Source organism: Gasterosteus aculeatus, chromosome Y (genome assembly GCF_964276395.1).
Source record: "Gasterosteus aculeatus chromosome Y, fGasAcu3.hap1.1, whole genome shotgun sequence".
In the NCBI taxonomy this organism is placed as follows: domain Eukaryota; kingdom Metazoa; phylum Chordata; class Actinopteri; order Perciformes; family Gasterosteidae; genus Gasterosteus; species Gasterosteus aculeatus.
Window position 1 is genome coordinate 18107921 of NC_135709.1, and position 25084 is coordinate 18133004.

Here is a 25084-nt window from a genome sequence, read left to right on the forward strand (position 1 = left end):
ATATATGGCCTCTTGGATCAAACTGTTGTCACTTTCTTCTGTTGGTTTATTTATCTGTCTGTATTTCCTTTTTATTTTCATGGCACATCTCATGTTCCGCATACTCTTATATGTAGGATTGTTTTTGTATCTGTCTTTCATTCGTTGTTTCATTAGTTGTTTGTGTCTGAGCCTGAATGCCTGGTCATGAGCGTAACGCTGAATAATATGAGATCTCATCTTTTGTCTAAAATCAATGCTGTTTTTATAAAAAGCAGTGAAGTACAGTTTTTTTTCCTTTCTAAACTCAGCATTGTCTCGGTAGCGGTCCGTAAAGTTCTGTTTTTGTTTCGCTCTGAATTCTGGATTATTTCTGTAACGAGAGACCAAGATTTTTTTTTGTTTTCTCTAAATTCAGGATTATTTCTGTAACGAGAGACCAAGATTTTTTTTTTTTTCTGTCCAAAATCAGCATCTTTTCTGTACCGGGAGGAAATGTACTCTTTTTGTTTTTGCTTGAAGTCAACGTTGTCTCTTGTATTATTTATTTTCTTTTGTCTAAATTGAGGGTTGTTCGGGTATTGCCTTTTTGCATGAGATATCTTGTCTGCTTTATACGCTTTATTTGAAGCATATTTTTCCCTTTCTTTCCTTTTCTGAATCTCTTTTCTTTGTTGAGTTTTCACTGAGATCATCAGTCTTCTCTTTATTTTTCTCCTGTTGTTTTTATCACACTTTGTTAGTTTGCATGAGATTCCCTGTAATAGAACATCAGACAGATCACTGGCAACAGTATTTTCTACTGAAGAAGAAATATTTGGTTCATTGAGAGAAGCATCGTGTGATGGAAGGAAAGTGGATTGACTTGACAGTTCTGGTTCATTGGAGTTTATGACCTCTTGTTGTCTCACCGATGATGTAAAGATGATGTCACTGGACTCTGCTGTCAATATGTCGTCAGATGGATCACTGAGGTTTATCTCTTGAGCTGTTGATTCTGATTCAGTGTGAGGAGCGTCATGTGATGATGTTGTGATGAAGACCTCTGGTTGATTTACAGCTGGAGTGTGAGGAGTCATTTCTGGTGAACTGTTCTGATCAGTGGCTGTAGGTGAGTTTGATTCATCCACAGGGACAGCTGTAGGTCTGCAGTCTGTGTTTGGGAGACCACCGTTCAGGTTGACTGTGTTCATGTTGTAGAACTCCACAGGCTTTAACTCATAGTTACAGGAGGACTGTGTGTCCATCATTCTGTGGGACTTCTTGAGTCTGTCAATCATGTCACTGAGACGTGAGAATGTCACCATGACAGCAGTACCTGGTGTGCGTGAACCGGCTGGTAGGGGCAAACCTCTGGCTGTTCTGGAGTGTGGGTCAAAGAAACCGTATCTGCCCGACTTGGTTCTGAACACTGCGATACACAAGAGTCTCATCAACAGCAGAGCGTACTTCACATCTGACAGCAAGCAGCTGAGTCCTGACTCCAGGTCCAGAAAGCTGTCCACAGATCCAGGTAAAGGTTCTCCTAATGTGCCGTACCTTGAAAGCTGAGTCATGTCTGCATAGTGTGTAGCGCTGCGTGCAGGAACTTCATCAGTGAGCTCGTCGGTGGTCAGATAGATGTGATTAGTGACTTGTTTCCTGGTCTCTCTATACATCGTGTTACCTTTATCCAAAACATGGTCCAGGTCTGCTCTGGTGATGCTTTCATTCTCATGGAGGAATGCAAGAAAGGTCAGTGAGTTACAGGTGCACTGCCGATTCCTGGATCTGCCGTATCTGATAGAAGCCTGGCTGTGGGATGCACGGACATGTTGTTCAGAAGACTGATCTCCAGGGTCTACACGGTCTGCATTAGAAGATCCTGCTGCACATGGTTCTTTAATGGGTTGTCCTCGCTCTATAGTTTCTGCATTAGATACCTGTGGTACGCATGACTCATCACCTTGACCTCTTAGGTTTACCTACTTCACATTAGAAGGTCCTGCTACACATGGATCATCACTGTGCTGTCCTCTCTTTACAGCATCTGCATAAGATGGTGGTGGTGCACATGAAGCATCAGGCTGACCTTCCTGCTCCACACGTTTACACTCTGCAGACATCTTTACCTCTTCACTGCTCTCAGGACCAACACATTCTGCTCCTTCAGTCGTTGTTGCACAGGGATTCTCATTGGGCCGCTGCCAGCGCAGGCTCTGATCTTGTGACCTCTTACTCTTCCTTGGCATTGTTGATGTTTCAAAACCACAAATGTTGTCGTACAAAACCAAGATATTAAATACAATATGAATACTATGTTATACTAGTTTATATTCAAAACCAGGAACAGTGGTGTGAGTTTGATGGCAGATGAATGCTCCAAAAGAACGTTGGGTCTGCAGACAGGAAACGTCAAATAAATCCAATTCTGACAGATGCTTGTATTTTATTTCAGTATGAAAAGTTTAACAACAAAACACTTGGACACTTAAACAATGTATGTGTATATGAAAAAGATTTTAAATAAAGTAAACAATAATTTTGCTAATATATCTAGTGATATTCAATTAAAGAAACCGTGCTATGTGTATAAATATCCTGTTAACCTTTTTTCCAATTTTACGTTCAAACTAATTCTGACTAAAACAGACTCAGTTTATTCCAAAAGCTTTGCCCAATTTGTAGATAGTAATCGTATTCTATTGCGTGTAGATAGAAGATTAAAAGAGGATAATCTGATAGTAGATCTAGTAGAACAGGTACTTGTAACCTGAGGTTGTTGTAACAAAGGGTACCAACGTAATGTGGTTCAGCAGAGTTTGTTCATCAAAAGATGGATCAGGTACTTGTGAGGTTGTTGTAATAAAGGGTAACCAACGTTATGTGGTTAGATCAGGTATTAGTAACCTGAATTGTATATTGTAGACAGAGCGGTAGATTTGATAGGATAGATAGAGGTTCCAATAATGAGACAGAGTGGATAGAAGGGGGATACAAAGATAGAGTTGTGGATATCAAAGACAGAGCGGTAGATGTGATAGGATAGATAGAGGTTCCAATAATGAGACAGAGTGGATAGAAGGTATAGGATAGACAGAGAGCGTTTATGATAGAGGAGAGATGCTGGCCAGCAGGACACCTGTAAGACACAATAAAACATGCATTAGACAGCAGGTCGAACAACAAACTGAGTAACCTCTACTGTAAGCTTAAAGATCACTGAAGGTTTCTAGTTAAATGACCAGATCATAAACCCATGTAATAATATTTAAAAGTTGTTCTTAAATGCGTTTATTAATTTGGCTGGATTAAGACACCTCAAGGCCGGACCACACTCCCTGTGTTTCTCACACAAGTAGTTTGCACACAGTGTTGTTGCTACTGCCAGCACTTCTTTCTAATTGTTCTCTTATAATTACTATAATTAAACAGTATAATATATTATACATTCATATTAACATTAAACTAACGGGTTAAGAAGCTCCTTAATAAATAGAAAAAATAATCTTAATATTAAAGGCCGGTACTTTTTTCAAAGTTATTGCATTTTCCTACACTATACTGCAAATATTTCAGAATAAAATGTGTTTTAACAAATGATGGGATGCTTTTGACAAAAAAATGTTAGCAGGCTTTTATTATTATGTTAAGAGTTGAGTTAAATACTTGTTTCCTGCCTGTGAAATATCTCCAGATATAGACATTAAAACAGTAAGAGGCTAGTATTACATCAATACACTGTCACAGGATTGTTTTTACAGTCCATGTCACTTCCACAGTCACGGTCGGTCTTGGGCATCAGTGTTTCACTTCAACTTTACTATGTGTTTTGACTCATCTGGGAACTTACTGTCAGATCACCAAGACGTCCAAAGTGGAGTAGACAGGGAACACTAGGCCACTTCTGAGTGGGAAGAGAGAAATAAATTATGTTTAATTTCTTCTCTGAAACCCATGAGTCACATTTAATTTTACTGTAGAACACATTGTTGTCGTGATTGGGTCATTTATTGTTGAGGATGTAAGACAAAGATGTAATTCTTGTAGAGACAAAATATTGTGGTGGAAGGTGGTCTAAACTGTAAACCAATGTAACGTCAGTTGAGCTATAGCAAAATCATAATGAATCAGTAATGAATCCACTCACAGCTCAGTGTCAGCAATAATTCACCAGCAGTGAGGTTCTGCAGTTAAACACAAAAAGGAGGAGTCCAGGAAGAGTCCAAGGAGGGTGAGGGATGGAGAGAAGAAAAAAAAAAAGAGACATTCTCAGTTACATTTTAAAAAGCAACCTCATTGCTTATTTGAATTAAAAGTTATTTCAGGTGGACTCTGTATGTCCTTATTTAAAATCACTGTCTCGTTCAAAAGTCATTATTCTATTCATTATAAATGTCTCAAGTTATTACTTCATGTATTATCCATCTCATTCCAAAGTGACGTTTTTCTAGGAAGATAATTGTATATTGCAGTGTGAAACTGAGCTGTGTGGTAATACTAACTGTCTTGCTAACAAGACTAAACTGTTTACCTTTGATTGCTGTCATTGCTTCTGAAGGATTTAAGATGTGCAAATCTATAGCACTATGGTACACAGCATTCAAGATGTTGCTATTCATTGACGAATGAAGTTAAATTCTCTGATTCCGGCTGCAATATGCAATATTTTCTGATTGCTTTGCTTCTCTATGAGAGTAAACTGAATCTCTCTGACTTATGGGCAAAACACAAGGACATAATCCTGGGAGACTTTTGCATGACGTTTTCACAATTGTCTAATATTTTAAAGCCCAAACAACTGTTCATTAAATAAGATAAACAACAAAATAAATCAACAATTGAAAAAAGCATCCAGATGCTAAACAGTTATGTGGCCTGTTATCAATTTCAGGTACAATATTACTATACTTACTAACCACAGAGGAGATGATCGATGTTCTGTTGTCTAGGAGAGGAAACAATAAGACAAACTTGTAGTAAGTTTTACGTTGCCGCGTTTTAAAAAAAGTAATTACAGAAGTAGATTACTGCAGTTTAAATATTGCTGATATAACATGACAACCCAGATTAAAGTCAATCTCAGTCATACATAAAATAAATATGTATACAATAAATAAATAAAAACAGATAAAAAACACAGACATGCCTTAGACAAGCACCCACAGTATTTATGACATAAATGAGCTCGTTCTTACTCAAGTCAATGGTTAGCCTCAGCTAGCGCCTAGCAGGCTACTAGAGCTAATTATGCTGATGTTGGTTTATTTATTTGCATTTTAACATTTCTCAGCTTGATTGAAGTTAGTTGAGTTAATGAAAACAATGATTTGGTTTTAGAGGTTTCATAAATGCATTAAAATTGGCTAACGTTAGCTAACCGTACAGAAATCTAACAGGGATTGAGTACCCTCATAACGGCTTTAGCATTATGCTAACGGGATTAAGCTAACGCGAAAGCTTGACTGACACTAAGACTAAGACATGGTAACTGACAAATGTGTTAGCTAGCTAGCGACCTAATTAGCTGTTTCATCCCTTTATAACCGTTACAATAAACTTTTACAGAGAAAAAGGGGGAAGTCCGTGTTAGCTGCTATGCTAGTGTTAGTCACGGGTTCGTGCTTATGCCATACAGGGGGGATTTTCAACTTTTCTCTTTATGTTTATGTTTGGCATGAGTTAAAGAAACATTATGATGCCGTTTTAAAATGCTAAAACGTAATCTAAACCATTCAAATAATGAGCCGTGAGCAGAGGTGCTCAATGCTACTTACCAGAGAAGACTTCAGGACAAATTAGCGAGCTGTGATGTTGCGTTCAGGGGCTGTCAGAAATGATGCTTTCAAAGATATAAACATGAACCCCGTTCGACGCGTACAGTGCCACGCCAAACATAAAACTTAAAGAGCATTCCTATCATCATCTAGATACTTCAATAAAAACTAAAAAGCTGAAAACTAACTAATGAGCCTTGACACTAAAGCTCCATTGAAACATTCCGGTACCTAAACGGACCAAGAGACGGAAAGGATTGCGTGAAGACTCTCTTAGAAAGGCGCAGGTAAATAAGGAGTCAATTATTGCCATATTTTTTATATTGAGAAGGCCTATGAGATGGTGTGGAGGGAGGGCCTTCTTATCAAGCTCCATCTGATGGGAGTTAAAGGTAGAATGCTTCAATGGATAAAGAATTTTGTTTCTGGTGGGAAAATAGTGGTAAGAATTAATGACGCTTTTAGTAATGAGTATACAGTAGAAAATGGTACGCCGCAAGGCAGTATTATTAGTCCAGTGTTATTTATGGTCATGATTAAAAATGTTTTTAAAAATATGAAAGGATCAATAAAGGTAGCGCTGTTTGCAGATGATGGCGCTATGTGGAAAAGGGGGAGGAACCTTAACTATATTGTGTGCAAAATGGAGCAAGCAGTGAGCAAAGTCTAAAGATGGTCTCCAGAGTAAAAGACTAACTTGGTCAGTCCATATAAATAAGATGATAGACAAATGCAAGAAAATGATGAATGTGATGAGGTGTTTGAGAGGGCTGGATTGGGGAGGAAATAGATCTGCGATGAGAACAATCTATACTAACCTAATTAGATCAATAATAGACTATGGTTGTATAATTTATAGGTCTGCAGCAATAACCCACTTAAAGAAGTTGAATGTAATCCAGAGTAAAGCATTGGGGTTATGTTGTGGAGCTATAAAAAGTACTCCAGTGGCAGCACTCCAAGTGGAGATGGTAGAAATGCCTTTGCATATTTGAAGAGATGAGTTGGCACTTGGTCTATTGGGCTAACCTTAGAGACCCTAAAGTTGTTTGCCTACCGCCATAAAACAAAGAAGAAGAAGAAGAAGAAGAAGAAGAAGAAGAAGAAGAAGAAGAAGAAGAAGAAGAAGAAGAAGAAGAATTAGAATTGTGGGTAATCCACTGCGCAATTGAGGATTTGCCATGAGGTGACGTGTTTACGAGTGTCTGTGGTCAATGTTTAATTTACTTTAAATATACATGCATGGTGTGGCTAGTTTTATTATTTTGGATGTTAGTGGTCTTTGTCTAAACTTGCCATGCTTTTATTAAGTTAGTGATATGTTTGATCATGTTTTATGGTCTGTATTGATGTCCGTTTTAGCTAACGTTAGCTAGCACCAATACTATGTCGTCCTCCTGGGCACGTGGTACGCAATGCAGTTCAGTGTGATTAATCTGTATATATATTCGGTTATATATTCGTTTGTATTTGTTTTACAGCTAAGAGACAGTTTCTGTTGTTTCAGCTTTAGCTAAATCAGTGTAAATTCACTAAAAGATCATCAGAGCTGCCAATTTTTCAAAAAGCCTTGAAGTGAGATTTTGTGTGTTTTTTTTTAGCCACTGCAGGCTAAGATTGAACTTACTTCGAGGACTTTTCCCGCACACAGGACTGAGGTGAGAACACACAACCATGACGTACATTTTATCCAAAATAACTGTGTATGAAGTTTTGTGGGGCTATTTATTGTAGTATATTTATAATAGTTATATTCTGTATATTTTATATATGTGTGCGTATATTAATATACTGAATTGTTGGAATAAGATGTCGTTATGTTAAATATTTAACTACAGAGTAATTATACGTGTTTGAAATGCTTTTTTGCATTGAATCATAATGGGATGTTTACTGAAACTGATTGGCTAACCCCACCAAAAAAATAATCACGTCATCTGCCTCAAACACAAAGTACTGCCATACCCGACTCTTTGCGCCTTTCTTGTCAACAAGTCGAGGTGGGACGAGCGCTGCAGCCGCAGTTTCCATCTTTGTTTTCTGAATGTAAACGTGGACTGGAAGACTGAAGCCTATACTGCGTGTACTATACTCAGTTCCAGAAGAGGTGCAGCACCAATGCGCGGGAACTTTAAAAAATAGCCATCGTCGGTGTTTTGATATTTTAGTATGCAAAGGTACTGTAAGTATCGGTTCTTGTGACATCCCTAGTACACAGGCAGACACCTGCACTCACACAGGTGAGCACGCGCCCACCAGCGGGCGGAGCGGGCGTCCCCCCCGACCCCCATCCGGCCTATCCCGTCCTGTCGGACAATCCGTGCGCCCACCGAAGTATTAATCCGAGCATGTAGCGTTGTTTCTTCAGTGATGTTGCGCATTGAGCTGCAGACACGTGACTTCACTTCCTCACACGAATGGCAAGAAATTGTCTGATTATTTTTGTCTTTTTTACGCAGCAAAGTGTTTACTAAAAAATAAATAAATAATAAATTCTATCACACAGTAGAACTATATGCTCTCGTGCTTAATGCAGCTCTTCTGTGTTGCAGCTGCAATTATGACGTGAATAAAAGGTGACAAACAAGGAGAGTCAATCTACGTAAATGCTTTCCAATATGTTACAAATGTTTAGTTCCTGCACAATGAGCATAGATCTAAAATCAAATAATGAATTTACTATTCTTCAAATTCAAAAGAATATATATATATATATATATATATATACACACACACACACCTTTTGCCTCTTAAAGATGGTAAACTCTAATTAAACTGGTAAACAGTTCATATAATGTTCATAGTTTGACGTTAAGTTTGAACCAAAGTGTTTTTTATTCATTTATATTTACAGTATTGTTTAAACGGTTGATATATTTTTCAATTGGAAGAAAACAAACCCCTTTTCCAATTTCATCATTCGTAATGTACTTTTTCTTTCTCAAAAGAACTATCTGTTCAGGCACCAGTATCATTTTAAAAGTATCGGGTTAGGACTGGTATTGGAAAAATAACCAAACGATACCAGATGCACTAAACTTTATGCAAATGAGAGCGACAATTTGCAACCAATGGGCCAGAGCCATATAAAAAAGTGTGGAAGTGTCGCAACTCTTTTTCTATGGCTCTGCAATGGGCAAGCACTGAAATAGTGTGGCATTGAGCAGGAACTGCTTAAAAAAAACACTGCTCCTAATTTTTTTTCATGTACTCCTTGAGGAAAACATTAGCGTAGAGCCCTGATCTCATACCACTGACACTTTACAAGATGGATTTGTGAGTTAATTACAATTTATGCCAATATGCACCGAATATTAAACCTGTTGCCCTTTTTTACACCACGACAGGCCAAGATTGAACTCACCTCGAGGACCTCCCCCTGCACGGTGAACAGCCCAGCCACATCTGTACAGCTGCTCAGGGGGGTCAGAGGAGGTGGGGGGCAGAAGAGGCTCTCCGCTTGGAAAAAGTATGTTGTATGCCTAAAACAGGAAATTGATGACTGCTACTTTGAGATATCTAGCTAGCAATGTTGTAATGTAATTTGTCAAAAAGATATATAGTATATGTCAGTGTGGTGGCAGGCGTGGTTTGGCTCGGCTGCAGGGGGGGACTGAGAAGGGAGTGGTTCAGGGAACGGTGCCGGGGGAGGCAATTGGCCTCAGCTCATATTAATCCGTGTTTGTATTCTGCCTGTTAAGTAGGAGAGATCCGGCGACAGCGAGAGAGCGAGAAGGCTGGAGCCGGCTGTGTTTTGGGTGTGAAACAATAAAAAAACAAAACAATAATGGACCAGACTCCCTCATGCTCGTCTTTCCAAGACCCCCCCAGAGGACCAACCTGTTACAGTCAGGTATTTTAATTATTACATTTATGAGGAAAAAAACACTTCTCTCAGCTTTTGAAATATTTTTATTTGACAGAACGGATCAATCCAACAATAAAATAACAAAATAAACAGAGTAAAAAAAACTCAAATGCATTACAGAACGTTCAGGAACAAAGAACGTATGAAACAAACAAATTAAACTGTATACAATTGAATTTTGAAAACATGATTTCCAATGATTTTTATTTTCACCATCAGGGGTGGAGTTTTCAGTTGGGGGTCAAGGGGCTCCCACAGCGCTCTGCTGACGTTGGTGGTGCGGTCGTCCTCCAGCAGGAGGTTCAGGGTGTCTGGAGAGCCCTCCACTTCAACCACCCCACACACACCAACCACCTCCTCTGATGTCACCTCCTGTCAAGGGAAACATTGACATACAGCTCTGTCACCAATTACCAGAACATTATGATAACCTAACCCTAACCCAGAGCAACTGCTTATTAATTTCACATTTTCTACTTTTATTTGTTTACAATGAACATCAATTCTGGACTTCCCCGTGTATAGTTTTAAGATGTGATTGAACAAAATAGCTGAATGTAATAAAGGTCTGTTCTGCTATTGTGTGGGTGTGTGTACCCCCCTTTAGTGACTAATACAACAGCAAAGTAGAGCTACCTCAATGGTGGAAACATTTGTGGACTGCGCCTGCGTCCCATATTGGGACTGGGTGGTCCTTAGATGGGACACTAATGTGTCCCCCCACTTGGAGCAGATCCCAGACTGCAGCTTCCCTCCACAGGCTCAGTGTAATCACTGTTTCCCCCTGCAAGGTGCAGATGAGATTAGTTTAATTTCAAAGATTCTGTCTCTCCCTGCGTCTCTGTGTGCGTGTCTGTCTTTTATTTTTTTTCTCTGTGTACGTGTCTGTCTCTCCCTCCCTGTGTGTGTGTATCTTTATGTCTCTGTGTACGTGTCTGTCTCTTCCTCCCTGCGTGTGTGTGTCTTTATGTCTCTGTGTACGTGTCTGTCTCTTCCTCCCTGCGTGTGTGTGTCTTTATGTCTCTGTGTACGTGTCTGTCTCTCCCTCCCTCCCTGCGTGTGTGTGTCTTTATGTCTCTGTGTACGTGTCTGTCTCTTCCTCCCTGCGTGTGTGTGTCTCTGTGTACGTGTCTGTCTCTCCCTCCCTCCCTGCGTGTGTGTGTCTTTATGTCTCTGTGTACGTGTCTGTCTCTCCCTCCCTCCCTGCGTGTGTGTGTCTTTATGTCTCTGTGTACGTGTCTGTCTCTCCCTCCCTCCCTGCGTGTGTCTTTATGTCTCTGTGTACGTGTCTGTCTCTCCCTCCCTGAGTGTGTGTGTCTTTATGTTTCTGTGTACGTGTCTGTCTCTCCCTCCCTGCGTGTGTGTGTCTTTATGTCTCTGTGTACGTGTCTGTCTTTCCCTCCCTGCGTGTGTGTGTCTTTATGTCTCTGTGTACGTGTCTCTCTCCCTCCCTGTGTGTGTGTGTGTCTTTATGTCTCTGTGTACGTGTCTGTCTCTCCCTCCCTGCGTGTGTGTCTTTATGTGCCTGGCCTGCTCTTTTTTGAGAACCACACATAGGTGGATTGCTGGTGGTTTAAAATAAGCAGTGGGCGGTTTGGTCCCAAGAAGCTGTTTTAGGGCCATTCTGAAATATAAAAATGGACACTAAGTTAGGGAGTAGGCTAGAACACATTTCATCTTAGAAATTACACTTTTGTATGCCTAAAACAGGAAATGACGGTGCTAGCTAGATATCATATGACCGATATCTAGCTAGCAATGTTTAAAAAACGTTTTAATGTAATTTGTCAATATAAAGATATATAGTATATGTCAGCTATTATTTTAAATTAGTATATTTGAGGGGGAAAAACACTTCTCTCAGCTTTTGACCTTCAGGCGACTAAGTTAATGACAATTAGTTGGATGTAAGAGGAACAGGAAATTGATGGCTGCTACTTTGAGATATCTAGCTAGCAATATTTAAAGAAAATGCTATATAATAGTTTTGTTTTGTAATAGTTTGTCAATAAAAGATGTATAAATATACATATATATAGATAGATACATATATATATATATATATATATATATATATAATAAGATATATAGTATATGTCAAGTATTATTCATATAGTTTTGATTATCACATTTATGAGGACAAACAAAACTTACTTACTTACTTTTTTCGACTTCAGGATAGTTTATGTAAATGATGAGTCAAGATGTCAAGGATTCTCTATTTTCCCGTTCACACGTTGAACGAAAGATTTCTATTGGACAAGAGTAGACAGTATGTGATTGGCTGAGAAACCCACCCCACGTGAGCCTGCTTGTCTGTCAGACTCCGTAGGGAAGGGAGAGTGAGTGCTGGCACGAGCCTGTGTGGTCGTCATGGAGACGGCGCAGCTGCTGTTTTCGCGGGCTGATCACAGAGTAAACGGATTTTACCAAGAAACCACACCTCAAACAAATGACAACCAGCGCAAAACTATAACAGCTATCTAAAAAATACGCAAAAATAAAGAAATGAATATTAAAACATTGCTGTAAATAGAGGCATAGGAAAAGCAGAAATTATTTTAAAAAACTGCTGAAAATACAGGAAGTGGGGAAGCTGAATTTCAATAGATTTTCTAAAAAATACAGAAGTTGCAAGAGCTTAATTGAATTTTAAAAAGTACAGAAATAAAAGCTGAGATGAATAAAAAGAGGTTTAAAATTGTTTGTAGTAATATTATTAGTAGTAGTATTAGTTATAGTTGTAATTGTGGTATTAGTAGTACTAGCAGTAGAAGTCGGTTTAGTATCAATAGCAGTAGAAACAGCTGGAATACTGACACTATTAGCCATAGTAGTATTTGTAATAACATTAGTAGTAGTTGTAGTATTAATAGCAGTAGAAATACTAGTAGTATGGTAGTAGAAGTATCAGTTGTAGTACTAGAAGTACGAGTAATATTCGTAGTGGTTGTAGTAGTATTTGAAAGAGCAATGCGTATTTCAACGAAACCGCTTCATTTTGAGCTTCATGGTTAAGGTACAGATAATCATTGAGGCTTTTATTTTGTAATGATGGAATTGGGTGAGGGGGGGTTGGGAGACTGAATGTTTGTTATTCAAACTAAGAAGTTTTTAATGAATAGGCCTTGTCACAAACATTACAGTAAAAATTCCCTCCATGGGGCTTTTATTTTGATATTATTGGATTGGGTGGGGGGGTGTAGATAGAGGGAGGGAGTGTGAGAGAGTGAGAAAGGGAGGGGTGGTGAGGAAGAGATAGAGGGAGAGAGAGAGGAGGAGAAATAGACAGACAGACTGAGTGATTAACAGTGAGAAGAGGTCAGGGTGGAGGGGGGAGGGGGGGCCAGTGTCTTTATCATATTGGTCTGTTGACAGAAAGCATAGCTGCGTCATGTGACTCCACTAATCAGGTCATAGGAGCAGCTGTGAGTCACAGACAGAGATCCTGCAGCGTGTGAGCGAGTAACCACGACAACGACGCACCTGTGATCATTAACGAGCTGCTGCAAAGGGCAGCGAGTTACACAGAATCCACACCTCAAACAAATGACAACCAGCGCAAAACTATAACAGCTATCTAAAAAATACGACGTTTGTGCGAGAAACAAGACTCTACCGAACGCAGGGACTTTTTATGGGGCTTTTAGCAGAGGTTGTGTCACTGTTGGTCTTCGTAGGCCAAAACTAAAGAACTCTGGGATTCCATGAACGCATTAATCCAATCAGCACAACCATGCCCTCATTAATCTGAAGAAATTAAGCCTCTAGAGTGTATACTTTGGCTGCAAGGACAGAAGTTCCATATTTTTTTAACCAGATTCTGGCGCTGCCTCACACTCTAAGATCTCCGGGTCTCCCTCTAGCAGACGCAATACACACTCATGTAAAAGTCAGAAACGGAGCGAAGAACTAGTGAAACATAATCAGTGATTATGAAAAAAGTAGAATAGATTAAATGGTGTCAGTAGCTGAAAGATTGGCGGAGCTGAAAAATCTGAAAGTTGAAGAAGTTTAAGAGGATTTGAAAACGATCTCCATTGGAAAACCATGTTAAAATATTAATGATTATTGAGTTATATAAATTTAAGCTTAATAGTTAGAAAGCTGAAAAGCCATAGCCCTAAAGCCAGAAAGGAGCTGAATATTTTAATATTTGAACGGTTTAAATAGCTGAAAATGTGAAGGAGTTGAAAGGGGGCGCGGAAGAAATAGAAGATGAAGAAATAAAGATTCGAAGAACAATACTTGGAATGCTTAATGCATTCCAACAATAAGTTGAATAAAGATTCGAAGAACAATACTTGGAATGCTTAATGCATTCCAACAATAAAAGATGTTGGAATAAAAATTCGAAGAACAATACTTGGAATGCTTAATGCATTCCAACAATTATGGATAATGCTGTAACATAACACGGTGTAAAAACATTTTTTATCACCATTATGGCACAAAACAAAGGCTGACTCTCATGGAAATGTCCAGAGGCTATTCACATGCTTCTGGATGACTATCAGCAGAAAGTTGTTTTCTGCAAAAACAAAAAGAAAGAAGAGAAAAAAAATTCAACTGCAGTACAACAGCACGGTCAAGTTACAGACAATTAAGTCAACAATACAAATGCACCTTCTGGACACTCACCTGGTGCAACCAAGATATTGTGTTTCTTTGTCTGCATTCAGAAAAAAACAAATGTCATTCTGAGGGTCAAGGTCCCTCACGATGTTACTTGCCTTCATGGTGAGGTGGCGTAAAAGCTGTGCATACACAACCGTGGTCAGGGACGGTTCTGCATTGAATGGCGCCCAGGGCGAGACCACCTTTGAGAGTGAGAGTTTTGATTTGCACAAAATATACAATACAAAAGAACAAGATACAAATAAAATATAGAATAAATATTGTAAATAGCACAAATTCTTCATCACACAAAATACAATCGAACTGTTTCACTATTGCACTAAGAACAGAAAACACAAACTAAATCTAAAACCTGACGTTTCTGGCCTTCCTTGATGCAAAATCATCAATAATGTCTTTGTATGAAATCTGCTCCCCTATGGAATGATTGATGCTGATGACACCAAGGCCAGTGAGCCGTTTCTGGGACATGGTTGACCTAAGGTATGACTTGATCAACTTCAGTTTGGAAAAGCTCCTCTCTGCTTGAGCCACAGTGACTGGCAGAGTAAGTGCAATCCTGAGAGCAGTCCAAAAGTTGGGGTAGATCTCTGATAGATCCTTGTCATGCACAAAAGTGATTGGCTCAAGGAGGCTCATGGTCTTTGATGGCAGGTCAGGGAAGTTCTTAATTTCCTGCACAAGCTTTCTACTGTCCAAATCAGAGTGCCCCTTAAAGTGCAGTGTGGTGCCTAGTGCCTCGCATTGCTCTGCCAGCTCTTCATCTGCAAGACTTGGGAAATGTGTCAACACCCTGAATTATTTCCCATATTTTCCAATGTGGAAAATATCTCCTTGATGGCTGATGTGGCTGTATAATCATACAGAGAGACAACATATTTGCATACCTCCATCTTTTGCTTGCTTCTCCTCCTCTTCTTTTCTTTTCTTTCTGTAGTGGGAACCTGATGATTTTAACCTTTTTCTGTCCATCTGTTTTTATTTGCCTCTGACTCGACAAGCAACAGATTTCCCATCCCCCCAACACTGTCAGTCACGACCAGAAGTCAAGACTAAACCAATTAACCTTGGTGACAGGTGACACATAATCGTTTTGTATTACCAATTTTTATTGGCCATTTCAATTCAATATTCATAAAAACAAAAATGTGCAGGAACTATAGGCTTGCATTTATCATTATTGAAATGTGCGTTAATTGTAAGAAAGTCGGGGTGTGACTGACTTTAGCCCACTAATTACATTAGCGTATTTAACAGTGAATCCCCCGACCCCTGCTCCCCCCCCTTATCCGACCGTTCCATTTGGGTGACCCAGAGGTGAACTGTCCCCCGCGCGCCCCTTCCTTTTCCCCTACTCACACAGCTTCTGTGCACAGCACCTCCAACAAGCAGGGCGCCTGCAGCCGCAGGGGGCCACAATCTGCCAATTCCCCACACAGTGAAACGATAGATGATAGAAAACTGCTTCGCGGAGCAGAGGATTTTTTTTCCAGCGCTCGTGCCGCCCCCCATGAGCCATGAAAAAATGCCGCCCCAGGTGGCTGCCCGGTTCGCCCGTGCCCAGAACCGCCACTGACCGTGGTGGAGTTATCCAAAGTTGTTCTGATGGGAATACCTGGAAAGATCACACTTTTAAAACATTTACAATAAAAGGGTAGTGTAAAGGTGCAGGAAACGGCTTTTAGCTCACCCTCTGTGTTGACAACGATCGTTCCAATCACATATTTATTGGCTTCGATCCTCTTCAGTGTTTCCTCAACTTGATCCTGCCGAGTGGAAAGGCATTTAGTAAAACGGACACTTATGAAATATAACTAATAGTTAAATTATAAAAGTTTAGTTCACGTTAACAAAGCCCCAAATGGACATTTTAGTTACGTTAGAGCTAAAATGATTGATTATCGGCGTTCTCTGTTGTCGTCATCGTTAAATTGTCAACGTTGAACAATAATAACGTCACCGCGAAGAGACACATTGTTAAACACATTTAAGAAAACGCCTCCAGGACTAAAGACGGATGACTTACGTGTTCAGTCCCAGACATTCTGTCTGTGAGACATTCTGTCTGTGAATGTGCGTGTGTGAGGCCGGGTGAGACAACTCTTCTGCCTTTTCTGCGCGTTTCGCTGTTGCCAAGAGAAACGGAAACGACGTCAGACGAAACCGGAAGTGTAGCGTCGCCGTCATTGTGTCGAGGTGGGCTTGTGAGCTGGTTGTCTACACTGCGAAAATGCCGGAATTAGCAGTAGAAAATGTGGTCGTTCACCCCCTGGTATTGCTCAGCGTGGTCGATCACTTTAACAGGTCAGTGATTTCAGTATTTTTGTTCTTCTTTGAACTAGCTGAATAGCCAAGAGTCTAAACGCGTAACGGAGCTGCTAAGCTAAGCTAATGTTAGCCTTGCTGAGTCAGAGCCCCGTTGAGAGTGAACGCAGACATGAGCAAGCTAGTTAGGGTGAAGTTAGCTCCGTGGTGTCTGTCTAGTTCGTCAACTATTGTCAGAAAACAATGTGTCCAACCGTTAAATTAGTCAATAATAGTGCTCATTAATGCCTAATGATAAGATTTGAAATCGCTGTTGCCCATTGTAACACTCATTTTGTTCTGTTATTTGGTTAGCAATGGATGACATGAAGATGTGGGCTTAGTCCACAACCTAATAGCGAACGACTTCGTATTTAAAGGGGGTTCTGAAAAACATGTGTGTGTATATGTACATATTAATAAAACTGTATAATATTTGTTGGAATTCGATAGACATACTATTGCGATCTAACCTGGTTTTCCGTACATTTGACAATTCAATCCACAGAATAGGAAAAGTTGGCAACCAGAAACGAGTGGTTGGTGTCCTTCTCGGATCTTGGCATAAAAAAGTTCTTGACGTCTCAAATAGTTTTGCTGGTGAGTGACAGGAGGACAGCATGCTGATCAGAGTTCCGTACACAACAGTATTACAAAGGAAAACGGAAGCAACTGAGATGTTCTGAGTTTAGGTCTCTAATGAAATGCATACTGTAAAGCCACTGGATCCTTCAGGCCTTACACTCAGCTCAGGGTAATTAATGTACCCCAGTTAATGTTGACGTTATGTGTGTTCTTTAATCCTAAACATTGATAATCCAGATGATATCATCTGCCTTTGTAAAACTGTAGAAAACATCCTCCAAAACCTCATAGTACATTTGACAAGTCTAAGTAAGTTGTGTCTGTAATCAGTGAAGGGCCCATCTTAAAATATTTCCATATGCATTAGATATATTTTTACATTGGGATTCTGCTTTACCCACTAATGCCCTTTATGAAGTGAAATATGGTAAATTCTGTAATTTTCTTTCTAATTCATTGCCAATGTTCCTTTAGTGCCATTTGACGAGGATGACCGTGATGACTCTGTGTGGTTCCTGGATCATGACTACTTGGAGAACATGTATGGCATGTTCAAGAAAGTAAATGGTAATACACCACCTACATCGGTGTGATTCGGTTTTGTAGTGGTGACATCATTTTATACTCATGAATAACTTCCGTTTCTGGTTTTCAGCCAGAGAAAGAATAGTCGGATGGTATCACACAGGACCCAAGCTACATAAGAACGACATCGCCATCAACGAGCTCATCAAGCAGTACTGTACCAATTCGGTATGTAATTGTTAATTGTCTCGATCCAGCTCAATGTTGATTTGCTGTTGCGTAACTTTGCTCATCTCATATTCACTGAGATGTCATATAAGTCGCTCATGTATTTTGGTTTTTATCCTACCAGGTCTTAGTCATTATAGATGTGAAGCCCAAAGATCTCGGCCTCCCCACAGAAGCATACATCTCTGTGGAGGAAATTCATGACGTGAGTGAATCTTGGCTTGTTCGGTGTTTTGCAATGATATAGGTTTCATGACTAGTTTGTATTTAAACTGACCACACTAAACTGGTAAGGCCTTTGGAGATTTTCTATTTTATACAAAGTCCTCTCAGTCAAAGTTTACCGTCCTTACTGCTGTGTGGTTTTCTTTCTGTGGTTTTTTTAATTTATTATTTGTAACACATTTTGGTTTATTTGACTATAGGATGGGACACCAACATCCAAGACATTTGAACATGTCACCAGCGAGATTGGAGCAGAGGAAGCAGAGGAAGTGGGTGTGGAGCACCTGCTCAGGTACAAAACAAACCTTTCATTTACTCACTTTGCTACGCTGTTGAGCGTGTAATATCCATTTTAGTCACCACAGTATACCACTCTACTGCTAATTTAACTGGGGGGAAAAACACAAAAAGGATCAACAAAAGTTAACCCCTCGCCTGCTGATATTCATCCTCATGCCCTTCATATCCAGAGATATCAAGGACACCACAGTGGGCACTCTATCGCAACGGATCACAAATCAGGTTCACGGCCTGAAGGGTCTGAACTCCAAGCTGTTGGAAATCCGCTCCTACTTGGAGAGAGTGACGGCAGGAAAACTTCCCATCAACCACCAGATTATCTACCAGCTGCAGGACGTCTTCAATTTACTGCCAGATGTAAATCTGCTGGTAAGTTGTTAACTCCTTTTTTGGTTTAATTGTCTCAGCATCTCTGTGTAAGATTGCATAGCAGAACTGAGTATGCTTCTGAATTTTAATGAATTTATTGCTTGTTTCATTTGGACATTTTGTGGGTTCCTAAATGTTACATTTAGGGATGGGGCCGATCCGATCCAGTATCGGTATCGGGACCCGATACCAGAGAAATTCGGGTATCGGATTTTCCGATACAACCTTTGGAGATTTCCGATATCAATGAGCCATGTCTGCGCTTTAACGTCGTCTGGTGAAATGACTCCAAAAGTGATCCCCGTCTGCTAGCCTGCTAGTCTGCTAGCTGGCTGCAAACTGTGGAATGGATTTCCTGAGCGTGTCTCATAACTGTCTCATTGAGCCGCGCCTCCGTTCAGGAATCCATTCCACAGTTTGCAGCCAGCTAGCAGACTAGCAGGCTAGCAGGATAGCAGACTAGCAGGCTAGCAGGATAGCAGGATAGCGCTGAGGCTAGACTGTTCAGCACGGCAGCCAATATCGTGGATGAAAAAAGGAATCGGCTAACTGCAGAGAGAGCAGAAATGCTCATATTCCTCAAGAAGAACTTGCCGATGTAAGATTTGTTGAACACTACATCACTTCCTCAGAGTCAACTTTGAGACATTCAAGTTTTGTTTTCTTTTAAAGAATCGTGTGAGAGAGAGAGTAAGTGTGATTGCGTGTGTGAATGAGTGAGTCTGTGTGTCAAGTGTGTATGTGTGTAAGATGTTTACAGTTATTTTATTGCACTTTTCTTCAGATATTTGACATGTTGTTCATGATACAAGAGTCAGTTTACTTGATTTGTGCTGTTATTTTTGTGAACGAGTGAGTGAGACTGTGTGTCAAGTGTGTATGTGTGTGTGTGCACTTGCACTTTTCATATTTCTAAATTTTTAAGACTTATTAAAAATAAGTCTTTGACATTTGACATTCATGAAATTAAATAAATATTGACATGACAATCAATCTGAAACCCTTAGTTTCAAATTTGTTTTCAGATTTTTTTCTGTTAACAGGATTTCCTGTTTTTCAAACACAGCTCTGGTATCGGAATATTATCTGTATCGGCCGATATCCAAATTTAGGGATCGGATCGGAAGTGAAAAAATGTGGATCGGTGCATCCCTAGTTACATTTCCATCTTTGCAGGAGTTCACTAAAGCCTTCTACCTTAAGACCAACGACCAGATGCTGGTGGTCTACCTCGCCTCGCTCATACGCTCCGTGGTAGCTCTGCACAATCTGATCAACAACAAGATCTCCAACCGCGACGCAGAGAAAAAGGAAGGACAGGAGAAGGAAGAAGGCAAGAAAGAGAAGAAAGACGACAAAGAGAAAAAAGACGATAAGGACAAAGCCAAGGAGAAGGAAAAAGCTGACGGTGCCAAGAAAGATGAGAAGAAGAAGAAATGAGTGCTTCCTCGTTAAGGTCTTCTCTCAAATCCTGCCATCTTCATCGGGATGCTGCTCTACTTTCTGCCCCCTGTCACAGTTCTGTATCTGGGTCTCCGGCTAAAAGTAGGACTCTATATGGGGACTGGTGTCATTTGAGATTTGGCCCCGTGGTCACAAGTGGCACTCATAAAGACTGTTATTATCGGGCAGAGATAATGATGTAGGCGTCTTTGGTGTTCTGAACTATGACAACATTTTTATTCTGTTTTCATAGTTTCCATGCGCTAGGTGTTGGTAAAACACTTGTCATTGATTTTTTGTAATATGGGAAGAAAACGTTTTGTTTCTGTATCACTCATTAAATTGGGAACATATTAAAATGCGTTTGTTTTTGTGGTTTTCGATGAATTAAAATTGATGAAACTGTTTAATTGTATAATATACCTGCCTGTAGGAATATGTACTGATGTTTGTTTTTACAGCAGCTTTATTTTGAGTGCAGTCTGTGTGTCTGGGACCATAATGGCAGGATTATGAACTCAGTTTTTGCAAATTATAGATTGGATGGAAAATACAGATGAGTTATGAAACTGAAAACCTACAGTTGACAGATGACATTATATAATATCTGACCACGATATGTATATAGTTATTCATATTAATGAATAGTGATACATCTCGACCAAACTAACTATACATTGATCTGCTGAGGAGGACCGTGTGTAATGAAATCAAAAGAAAATTGCGTAATCGCAAACACGTTTGCTGGCGGACCTTTCGCGGACGGACAGCAGGTCAACGGCCGTTCCGCCGCAGTTATAACAAAGGCAGCTTTACTGCGGCCTGCCGGAGGCAAAGGCTATTTTGGAGCGATCTGTAATATATTTATTTGTTTATATATACATATATTTATATAAATAAAATTTTAATAGCACGCAGTTTATCTAGAATAATGATTGATCAAACCAGACAAATTTCCATTTGAAGTTTTAATTCCACATTTCAGTACAGTATTGAAACAAGATGTGTCAGCACACTGAAATATAAATAAAAAAGAAAACAAAAAATATATACATCAAATATACACACACACACACAAAGAACATGCTGGGGTGTCAGTAGTCTAGACAAGCCAAGGTTTGAGGAGTCGGTTCTGGGTCCCTCTCTGTTGTGCTGCGCCTTTTTCCACCTTCGCGGTCAGATGCTCCTTTCAGGTAACGCATTACATTAACCTGGACCGCCTCATCAGTGTTGCCGGATTCTTCCGTATGGCCCCTGCAGAAAATACAGATCTGTCATTCCATTTGAATACACATCACATACACATCTACTTAAGAGAATATGTAACTTACTATGAACAATGGTCTTCAGGAACAGGTCTTTAAAACAAGCTTTAGCCCCTACACCAGTCCAAGTTGTAGAAATTGAAAGGCGATTTGAGAAGATACTCTGAAGCATTCTCCACACGGTTGTCTTCGGATCCTTCCCACATTTGATGGCCAAAAACCGGAGCTGAAAATCAAAAAAGTGCTCCACATTACATTTCGCTGAAGCTTCTCATACATAAATATCAAATGTGACAGGCTGTGATTTCAGACTGTCGAATATGCAGTGTACAATCTTAATTTGAGTTTAGATTAACCTACAGCGTTAGAAACAATAGCAGCACACTTACAAATCGTTCCTGGAGCTCGCTATCCTGCCTGTGTTTATGGGGAGTAAAAGACCACCGGGCAGCGATAACTCTCCAACAGACACATTGGCACTGAAATGTTGTTGCAATGTGTCCATTTTGTTTTGCAACGACTTGCAAAACACAAGTGTTTGCAACACTTCAGGTACGACTTGCAAACACTATTGTTACATCTTTCTTTTTTTTTTCAAGTTAGTCTCTTTCCTTGACTTCGATATTCTAGTGTAACACACTTTTACCATCTGCTCTGCTCATTTACAACAGATCTAACAACATAGGCAATAACAATCCAACAACATAGACAATAACAAATCAACGTGTTCAAAACATCAGTTTTTTCACAAATGCAACAAGTGTATACAACAACACATTCCATTTCTCCATCACCTTGTTTCTCTCTCTCTTTTTTTTTTTTTCATAGTCCATCCTCCAATCACTGCGAATAGTCCGTCAGGTAGTGGGGTCTGACAACTTGTCGACCCGACCTAGTGACCGTTTCCCGGTTTGCTGGGCCGCCTGGCGCTACGGCCTCCTCAGTCACAGTTGGTGTGGGTGTGTTCTGTGTTAGTGAGCGCCGGGTGAGATTGTGTCTGAGGTGGCGACGATTACGCCTCACAACACCACCTGACTCCAACTCCACCTCATATGATCTATGGCTCACCTGTCGGACCACCTTCGCTGGTCTCCAGCCACCGTGTGTGCCACAGGGTTGTATTCTCACATTGTCCCCTCTCTCCAGAGTGTCCATGTCTTTTGCTGTAGTACTTTTCCTGTCTCCGTCTGTTGTTTTCCAGTCCCTGTTCGTTGTGTGTTACCTCTGGCTTCAGCAGAGTGTCCTTCATGGGAAGCAGGGTCCTGGTCCTCCTGCTCAGAAGTCTCTGCCGGGCTTGTGACGAGGCCCTGGCTCTGCGTGTTGCGATGATCCAGCATGGCCAAGTACGGATCTTGTCGTGCTGCTGCAGCCTTCAGCATCAGGCGCTTGGCTGTCTTCACCGCTGACTCTGCTTTCCCCTTACTCTGCGGGTATCCTGGCGACGATGTCCTGTGTTCAAAGTCCCACTTTCGGCTGAAGTGCTGAAACTCTAGTGATGCATATTGGGGTCCATTGTCTAAGATAACAATGTACGGAATCCCTTGTCGGGCAAAGTGAGCCTTGAGTTTCTTGATCACTGTGTTACTCTTCGTGTCAGGTAGATAATCGACCTCCCAAATATTTGAATAATAGTCTACTGTTATCAGATAGTCTTTATTGTGAAAGGAGAAAAGGTCTGTTCCTACCTTGGCCCAGGGTCTGCTTGCCATGTCATGTGGGTGTAGTGTCTCTCTTTGTTGTTTTGGGTCCACTGACCTACATATGTCACATTTGGAGATGAAAGTCTTGATCTCCTCATTCATTCCAAGCCAGTATACACACTCCCTCGCTCGCCTCAGACATCCCTCTACTCCCAGGTGAGAGGAGTGGATCCTGTGAGTGATGTCCACCCTGAGTGCGTCAGGTATCACGGCTCTGTCCCCTCGGAACACTATGTCATCCGGGAAACTCAGTTCATCTTGGAAGGTGTGGTAGTGCCTGATGTCACTTGGTAAGTCCTGTTTTCTCTTGGGCCACCCTGACAGTATTCTATTTGCCACACTCTGTAACTTTGTGTCGTCTGTTGTTGCAGCCCTGATGGCACTCAGCCTCTCTGCTGAAATGGGTAGGTAGCCAACCATGTTTACAGTCTCTATATCTGTCTCACTCTCACCCCTAGTGCTCTCTGGTAAGTATGCTCTGCTCAGCGTGTCTGCAAGTAACATATCCCTGCCTGGAACATAGGTCACACTAATATCATACTGCTGTAGCCTGAGTAACATTCTCTGCAGTCTCTTAGGTGCACTAAGTAAGGGCTTGCTGTGTATATTCTCTAGAGCAGGGGTGCTCAATACGTCGATCGCGATCTACCAGTCGATCTCCAAGGTACTATTGGTAGATCGCATGACAAGGTGAGATGACATTGTCATGAACTGACGCTATACAAATAAAGTTAAGTTGTTTTGAATAAAAAAACTAGACGTCAGCCTATCAGCCATCCCGTCACTTGATTGATACACAGGACAACCAGTCAGATGACATCTGATTTTTTCCCCCGTACAATTAGGTCACTGTGCGTGTTCAAACAACGCCCCTGAGCGCTGCAAAGCTAACAAGCTAGTCGTTAGTTACATCCTAATTTTTCGCTCGGTTTTTTCCTCTTAAACGTAAGATAGGGTATAAAAATGAGTGGGGGAGCTGGACCAAGTAAAAAGAACCTATCACTTTCATACGGAGTGGGAGGAGGAATTTTTTTTCACGATGACATTTTCAAAGTGCGTTTGTCTCGTCTGCCAGTCTACCGTCGCAATACCAAAGAAGGGAAATGTGGAGCGGCATTTTCGGACTCTTCATGGAAAATACGACACTGAATTCCCGCCGAAAAGCGAGCTGAGAAAGACAAAGGTGAAGGAGCTAAAATCCCAGTTATTGGGACAGCAGTCATTTTTCACACAAGCTACTTCTAAAGCGAAAGCTGCCACCGAAGCATCATTCCGAGTAAGTCACATCATCGTTAAAAACAAGAAGTCATTCCAAGATGGAGAGATGGTAAAAGAGGCATTCGTTGAAGCAGCGCACTCATTGTTCCGGGACTTTAAAAATAAAGCAGAAATCCTGTCTCCGATCAAAGCTCTCCAGCTGTCAAGGTGTACAGTTACACGGCGTTGTGAAGCCATGGCTGAGGACTTAACGCAGCAAATGTGGAAGGACATCGGAGATTGCGAGTGTTTCTCACTGCAGTTGGATGAAACGGACGTGAGTGACACAGCCCAGATGTGCGTTTTCATTCGTATGGTGTTCAGTGATATGACTGCAAGAGAGGAACTGTTAACATTACTGCCCATGAAAGAAAAGACGCGAGGAGAGGACATATTTCTGTCGTTCAAAAACTTTATTGAGAAAACCCAGCTGCCGGTGTACAAATTGGTGTCTATCACCACAGATGGCGCACCTGCAATGATTGGTCACTTGAATGGATTTATTGCCAAGTGTAGGCAGGACGATGCTTTCCCAGACTTTCTGAATTACCATTGCATAATCCACCAACAGGCATTATGCGCTAAAATGCTCAACATGAAAGAAATCATGGATGTCGCAACGAAGATCGCCTGTGCTATTCG

General features: G+C 40.7%; 1 protein-coding gene and 3 long non-coding RNA genes across 5 annotated transcripts; 1 reads left to right on the top strand and 3 right to left on the bottom strand.

Annotated features, from left to right (window-relative positions):
• Positions 1-2390: 2390 nt before the first annotated feature.
• LOC120812792 (uncharacterized) lies at positions 2391-5960 on the bottom strand. Of its 2 annotated transcripts, none has more exons than XR_005710731.2 (5): positions 5736-5960; positions 4878-4906; positions 4109-4145; positions 3812-3865; positions 2391-3100 (listed from the first exon to the last, which is right to left on the bottom strand). It is a non-coding gene; the product is annotated as an uncharacterized LOC120812792 (long non-coding RNA). The 2 variants fall into 2 exon arrangements; XR_005710730.2 differs by having other exon boundaries at positions 4874-4906; positions 5736-5800.
• Positions 5961-9624: 3664 nt separating this feature from the next.
• LOC120812237 (uncharacterized) lies at positions 9625-11000 on the bottom strand. The gene is made up of 2 exons (XR_013454994.1): positions 10240-11000; positions 9625-9975 (listed from the first exon to the last, which is right to left on the bottom strand). It is a non-coding gene; the product is annotated as an uncharacterized LOC120812237 (long non-coding RNA).
• Positions 11001-15159: 4159 nt separating this feature from the next.
• LOC120812894 (uncharacterized) lies at positions 15160-16406 on the bottom strand. The gene is made up of 3 exons (XR_005710753.2): positions 16268-16406; positions 15932-16007; positions 15160-15856 (listed from the first exon to the last, which is right to left on the bottom strand). It is a non-coding gene; the product is annotated as an uncharacterized LOC120812894 (long non-coding RNA).
• Positions 16196-20579, top strand: LOC120812892 (26S proteasome non-ATPase regulatory subunit 7). Its single transcript, XM_040169092.2, has 8 exons — positions 16196-16545; positions 17054-17145; positions 17605-17697; positions 17786-17883; positions 18008-18088; positions 18309-18400; positions 18579-18777; positions 19954-20579. Exons 1-8 carry the CDS (start codon positions 16472-16474, stop codon positions 20215-20217), a joined length of 993 nt encoding a protein of 330 aa, XP_040025026.1. The 5' UTR covers positions 16196-16471; the 3' UTR covers positions 20218-20579.
• The last annotated feature ends 4505 nt before the right edge of the window (positions 20580-25084 follow it).

Bases quoted from the DNA above. Each gene is read 5' to 3' on its own strand.
- LOC120812892 (XM_040169092.2), top strand. From the start codon at position 16,472: ATGCCGGAATTAGCAGTAGAAAATGTGGTCGTTCACCCCCTGGTATTG. The intron at 16,546-17,053 runs GTCAGTGATTTC...TTCAATCCACAG, and splicing joins GTGGTCGATCACTTTAACAG to AATAGGAAAAGTTGGCAACC. The intron at 18,401-18,578 runs GTACAAAACAAA...CTTCATATCCAG, and splicing joins GGTGTGGAGCACCTGCTCAG to AGATATCAAGGACACCACAG.